Source organism: Penaeus japonicus, unplaced genomic scaffold, assembly GCF_977035675.1.
Source record: "Penaeus japonicus unplaced genomic scaffold, GWHDUDI00000001_assembly GWHDUDI00000004, whole genome shotgun sequence".
Classification (NCBI taxonomy): Eukaryota; Metazoa; Arthropoda; class Malacostraca; order Decapoda; family Penaeidae; genus Penaeus; species Penaeus japonicus.
In genome coordinates, this window is record NW_028234406.1 from 32,693,229 (window position 1) to 32,700,728 (window position 7,500).

Here is a 7,500-nt window from a genome sequence, read left to right on the forward strand (position 1 = left end):
TTTTATGGTCTGTGTCCTATCTAACTACACTAACAATTTGCTGTGGTCTGCGACAGATGACTGAAGTCCTGAGGTAAAATTTGTTGATGGCTTACCTACCATCAGACTCATATATTACATACACACATGCATATGCATACAGACATATACACACATATACACACATACACACACATAGACCCATATACTCATATATACCCATCTTCACATACACACACTAGCTTATATACACTCTCATACACACACACACACACACACACACACACACACACACACACACACACACACACACACACACACACACACACACACACACACACACACACACACACACACACACACACACACACACACACACACACACACACACACACACACACACACACACACGCACACATGCACACATGCACATACGAATGCACATACAAATGCACACATACATGCACACATACATATACAAACACATGCACACATAAATACAAACACACATATACACAGATATACACATGCACATATACACAAACCCACATACATGTATGCAAGCACACACATATGCACACATGTACATACACACACGCACACATGCACATATACACACACACGGACACACACACACACAACGGACGCACACACATGGACGCACATACACATGCACACACGGACACACATACACACGGACACACATACACACACGGACGCATATATGCACATACACACACGGACGCATATATGCACACATATACAAGCACGCACATATACATAATACACGCACGCACATATACATACTCTCTTTCTCACACACACACAAACAAACAAACACAAACATTTGCACGCCAACAAATGGGGTAACACTCTGAGGCAATCTGAGGTTTTAGTGTGGTGGACAACTATAGGTGAAATCACTCTTAACACTTGTTTATAAAGTGTAAGAAAGTGAGTTTGAAATTACTCCCAGATGTTCTGCACAAGCTACTCCTTCCTTTTGCTCTAAAATCCTTACTTAACCATAACAATTCTACAAAAGCAGATATTTCCCTCTCCAATTTCTTCCTCTACTTCTTCTCCTCCTCCTTAAACTCAAATTACATCTGGCTTATATTCCCTAACCAAGAGGTAGCTCTGCTTCATGGAACCCTCCCTCTCACAGTAACCTCCCACACATCTCTTGCCAACACTCGCTTCTCGTTACACAAGTAGTTCTTCCAAGTTGATTAAAAAGGGGAAAAAAGGGTTACCAGATACTATCAAAGCTTAGTAGGTTTTGGAGGCCTTACCTTCTGTTTCTGCTAATTATTTTTGTTTTACCTCTTAGCGTTGTTTGATGGGATACTTATCTGATTTTTGGTTGGTCCTAGTTTCAGAGTTCATTATAAAGTTATTCTCTCCAAATTATGCCCTTTTCAGTCTAGTGTTTTTCTCTTACTATTGTGACTTTTTCATTTGTATGTACAAGCACTATCTTTGTAGATCATCAATCGTCATATGTTCAGATGTTTAACTTCCTATAAGATAGATGAAAGATATTCTATTTGAATATGAAGCCCAGGCCAGTCACTGTACTGCAAATGGTATATCACGGATTGTTAGTGAATATGGGTATTTTATTAATGAGTTAATTCATAGGCAAGTCTTTAGTGAATATTTTTTTGACAACAAATGTATTGTAATCTTGCCATAATACAAGAAGGATGGCAGCATCTGTATTTATTGTATCAGAGACAATTTCTAAACCATTGTGTTAATTATATCTCGTGTAGATAGCATATATGCTTGCTGCATGAACTTGCACTAGATTGTTTTATCCATTTCAAATATAAACCATGCCTGGACCTTTGAAGATTTGTGTGGGGTAATAAAAGATCAATTCCCTCTTTTAATTAGATTACAGTTTGGAGCAGATGTAGGGTTAACCCATTGAGTACGGGTGTCGTGATATACGTGATGGGAACTGATTAGGTCTAAAAGACAGGTGTCAGTGCTCACAGTTGTAGCCCGCACATATTTATGCAGTATTATGGCTGTAATGGCGCTAGCTTGAGATAGAGGTTTCCAAAGTCAGCTTAAACCCATATTTTGTGATGGATTTATGGGAAAATATTCTTTAGGCTAGTCTGTGCTGCTCGGAGAGCAGAGAAAACATTTTCCATCCCTCTAATTTTTTGCTAGTACCACTGATGTCATAGGCCGCTCATCCTGACTACCTGTTATGCCATTAGGTGCCCTGTCCGCAATGGCCTAAGAATTATTGATATATATTTTGCTGTAGGGGCATTCACACAATCTACCAGCATATTGTGTACTGTGTTCAAATTGTATTTATTTTCTCATATTGATGATAGAATTTGCATTAAATTAATTCCTTTTTTGGGAATATTCTCTTGATTTCTGTTAAGATTATAAGTAAAATATTTTCTCTCCCTCTCTATTCTTTTCTCAGCTCTTCTCTTTTTTTCTCTTCACTCTTTCTTTTAACCCTCTCCCCTCCCCTCCCTTTTCCACTTCCTCATATGTTTTTCTTTTAGCTTCTGTAGGAAAGTGAGAAACCTCTGTTATTCCATGAAGGTTTGTAACATTGACCTCAATACATTTCATATTTTTCTCCTTTTCAGATATTTTGAGAGGGGCCAGGCATCATTCGTTGCTTAAATCTTGCCAGGACCTGAATTGGTATGAAGAAAGTCACTTCTTGGGGACAGCAAGATCACTGTCAAGATGGAGGACCCTCAGTACTTGCACAAAGATAATAAGATTAATGAGCCTATTGTGGAGGTTCAGCAGATAGCATCTCACAATGTTATGTGGATGCAGCCAACAGAGAAACCATATGAATGCGAAGAGTGCGGTAAAAGGTTTGCACAAGAGAGCCATCTGAACAACCACTTGGTTTGGCATCGGAAGGAGAAGAAGTTTGAGTGTGGAATCTGCAGCAAGAGATTTACCATGGAAAGTCATCTTGACAGCCACATGATCGTGCATAGCGCCGAGAAGAATTTTAAGTGTCAGGTCTGCGAAAAGTGCTTCACAATGGAGAGCCACTTGAATGGTCACATGCTTGTTCACACTGAGGAAAAGAACTTTGAGTGTGACATCTGTCATAAAGCATTTATCATGGAGAATCACCTTAGAAGTCATAAACTTGTACATATCAAGGAAAAGAAGTTTGAATGCATGAAGTGTGGCAAGCGCTTTGGGCAAAGAAGTCACCTGAACAGTCACATGCATTCTCACAATGTTGAAAAGCGTTTTGAATGTGGAGTCTGCGGAAAACGTTTTGCTCTAGAGATTCATCTCACAAGCCACGTACTTGTCCACAGTATGGAGAAGAAGTTTGAATGCGACGTGTGTGGCAAGAGATTCATGATGGAGATTCACCTGAATAGCCATCGGCAGGTACACAGTGTTGAGAAGAAGTTTGAGTGCCTTGTATGTGGCAAGCGGTTCTCAATGGAAAGTCACTTGAACAGCCATATGATTGTTCATAGTGAAAAGAGATTTGAATGTGAGGTGTGTCGTAAACGTTTTACAAGGAAGGCACACCTAAATAGCCACAGATTTGTGCATAGTGAAGAGAAGAGATTTGAATGTCATGTATGCCATAAGCGATTCACACAAGAAAGCCACCTAAGCAGTCACATGTTTGTCCACAATGAGGAAAAAAAGTACGAATGCGAGGAATGTGGCAAGAAGTTTATCCAGGAAATTCATCTCAACAGCCATAGATTCATACATAGTGAAGAAAAAAAACTGGAGGCCAGTGAGTGGGGGAAAAGATTACCCGACGGCCAGCTTAACGGCCATGGTGCACACGATATGATGAAGAGGTTTGCTTGTGATGAGTGTGGCAAAAGATTCTCTCAATTGAGTCACCTCAACAGCCACAGATTTGTGCACACAGAACAGAAAATCTATGGTTGCGAGGAATGCGGCAAAAGGTTCCGGCAAGAAAGCCACCTAAATAGCCACATGTTTGTGCACAGTCAGAAGAAGAGGTTTGAATGTATGGAATGCGGGAAGAGATTTACACAGGAAAGCCACCTCAATAGCCACCGATTTGTCCACAGTGAAAGAAAAGGAATAGATTATGTTGAATACACAAAGCAGTATCCATTGCCACAAAAAGCTGTCACTAACAATCATGCCGCTGCTGCTGCAGCTGCTGCAGTTGTAGACAAGAAGACTCATGAATACTTAGAGACCATGAAGAACTTCCCTCAACAAGCATATCAGCCAACATATGCTTATGCACAATGGGAGCAAGTAAGAACACTATGGACAATGTAGCCAGGACATGAAATAATGGTTTTAAATTTATAGGAGAGATGACTAATGAAGAGAAATTTGAACCTGCCACCATTATAAACTATTTGTAAAGTAGAATCAAATATTAGCACACAAAGTCATTTTTTCCCAATAGAACATTGTGATATAGCACATTGCTTATGAACTCTTCCTTCAGTCAATATCAGAATGCTTAGTTCTGTGTTGAAAAGGGGCCTTAAAAGTGTTTCTCTTCTACTGTATTATATTTTAGATACAGTACCTTCTGAAAATTGTAGAATAACAAGGTCTCAACATCTTTCATCAGATGTAAATATAATGGTGCTTTAGATGGACGTTTTGATTTGAAGTGGTAAAGAAATTAATTCATAAGTATGGTAATATTGCATTTAATGCATTAGTGATCTTTCCACTTAGATGAATGACCTTTCATGGTGGCCAAAGGGCCAGTTTTTGTGGCCAATATAATGGTTTACTGGTTTTCTAGGTTACTAGGTAGCTGACAATGTGTTATGTCCAAAAATGGGACAGATCAGCAAGCACCACAAGCGATTTTGGTCTAATTATTTATTTTACTTTTAATACGTATCATTGTATTATTTCTCAGATTATAAAGTGTGTGATAGACAACATATGTTGTATTATATATTCACAGTTTACCTATCATTGAGGTGATGAAAGATGTACTGTAGCTACATTCACATCACCTGTGCAATTGATAGAACCAATGTTCCAGGAGCTTTCCCTTATTTGCAGTCATGTTAGATGACATCTGATTGCAACTTAACACTAGGAAGGCTTGTGTTTAGAATTTTGTATGTTGATTTGTAGCATTTTCCCAAGTATATCTTGAGCTATGCATCAATTTGTTCTGTTGCACATAAAAGAACTGGTAATTTCAGAGTGAATCTTAAGGGATGAAAGTGCCAATTTAATTTTGTAAATTGAAAAATCCCCTAAGATGGTAAGGCACTATTTGTTTAGATGTACTGACTTCCCAAATATTTTCTCGAATGTGAAGTAAGAAATATAAATCTGACTAGCAGTTAGTGATCATCATGGTATGAAACTGAGCAGTTGCTTGTTTATGTGAGCAAGGTCTTTTGAAATTTGAATTTAATATCTATATTGTTATCAGCATCATATGTTCTGTTTTTTTAATTTTGAAAAATGGTGGACAGACTTTAAAATATATAACCAAAAGGAAAGTGGTAAGAGACTAATTGAAATGTGTTAGTTACAATATCTAAATTATTTTTATATTATTGTAGCCATCTAATTTTGATTCAAGAATATGTATAGTGCATGAAAGTCTTGTTTTTACATTAGCCATAAATATGAGAAAAAAAAATCAGAAAAGTTCTGTCACATATTTAAAATATGGCTACCAGGACACACTTGATGAGACCAAGTGTTATATATTTCTGATATGACTCCTATGATGTATATAAATGTCCGACCTTGGTCTTTGTTGGCTTTTGTATGAGATGGAGTGTTGAGTATTTTATTTTTATTATCATTTATGATAATTTTTCAACTTCTCATGCAAAATATGTTGAGAAATATGCTTGTGATTTGCATGGTTAGTATCATTATTTCTTGATTTATTTTATTGGAAGGTTGACAGTTGCTTGGGACCAAATGCAACTGTTTCATTAGTGTCATCATTTCCACCAAGAGTTGGACACAATGTCTGCCTTTAGAATAGTATTTTTCACTTCCAGATGAAAAGATAGTGAATATGAAAGCAGTTCAGTATTTTCCTCGGTTTAGTCTTTTATTACAACATATATGTATGTATGTTGCATTGTGTAACTTGTTATCAGTTATGGGCACATTCTTGATTTCATTATCATATTACAGATAACTTGGATTTCTTTGTTTATTTTTTCATATTAATGAATATCCAAGATTTCAAAATGATTGCCAAACAAAGGTATCAGACATTGGTTTTCATGAGCTCTATGAGTTCTGACCAAAATTATAGAAGCAAAACTGGTTTTCTGTTCTTTTTTAGATAGCAAAGAGTTGAGCACATTCTATTTCAGTAATTTCAATAGTTCTTTCTTTCTTTCATTGTACCTTCTTTCTCATTTCAATTTATAGAAAGCCTAGATCTAAATCATGCAACAGGAGACTGTTGTGTGGCATCCTGTACCTGGGCAGCTGCAGGTGTTAAGGTCATTTTTGTATTTATCCTTACCTGCCAAGATCTCACTTTTCAGTATAGATTACTGTATTTCTGTTGTTTGGGATAGGCTGGATATGTTTTACCATTTTGTAAGTTATTATCCTTAGAAGGTAGATTACTAAAGTAAGATTGAATTTAAGATTGTAAATAATGCTTAATTGTAAGTATTGTGTAAGGTTAGTAAATTAGAATTTTGCCTAGAGTGAATAAAACCACAAAACATAAAAAAAATGTAATTCCCATCATTGCCATGGGGACTTTATGTAAATCGGTAGCTGTAGGATGGGAATTTCAGGATTAAGAGATGAGTATGCAAAATTTTTTAATTGGCAAATAAAGAGTTGAAGAAATTATGCAACTAATCTGAAATATTCAGCTTACATCTCCCTTCATTAAGACTAGAAAATGTAGATTATTTGGTAAATGTATTTGACTTGTTTTGTTAGTGAAAGTTGGTACCTCGCACTTATCACTGAGTCGAGATAATCCAAATTTTTGCCCAGGTAATATCTCCCATTTTTACTTCTATTATCTAATATTAACAATTGTACAACTTTTGTTAAATAAACTCTTTCATTTTTATAAAAGTTGTGTATAATATTATCCCATTTTTGGTTGATCTTATTGCATATATTTATAACAGAGGATAACTTTTACGGGTGAAGCCCCTCTTAATGAATTTCAAGCTGAAAAGATCAACTTTGCTGAATTCCTAGCTTTCTTAATTTGTGCTTGGTTGCATTTTGTCTTTCTGTTCCTGTGCTGTTGACATTATTGTGTTATTAGCAGTTTTTAATATATAAGTTAATTCCACAGGAATAATTGAGTCAGAATCCCTTTGCAACATGCAACTGCCAAGCTGTCATAACTTGAAAATTATTTCTGTGAACTGAGAGAGAGAAGAAAAATCAATGTAGCATAGCCAGAAAGTACTGATATGTCATAATTTTTTAATGTATGTTCAGCTAAGATTTCAATCTTACTATCATAAGATTTTATTGAAATTTTACACAATACACAGCTTTTAACCC

General features: G+C 36.4%; 1 protein-coding gene across 1 annotated transcript in view; it reads left to right on the forward strand.

Annotated features, from left to right (window-relative positions):
• LOC122243135 (uncharacterized) overlaps positions 1-7,056 on the forward strand; it is a 9,281-nt gene extending 2,225 nt beyond the window's left edge. Inside the window, exon 2 of the mRNA XM_043000620.2 lies at positions 2,610-7,056. Coding sequence (XP_042856554.1) covers positions 2,713-4,281 — 1,569 coding nt within the window. The 5' untranslated portion in view covers positions 2,610-2,712 and the 3' untranslated portion in view covers positions 4,282-7,056. The remainder of the gene's footprint in view (positions 1-2,609) is intronic.
• Positions 7,057-7,500: the final 444 nt, after the last annotated feature.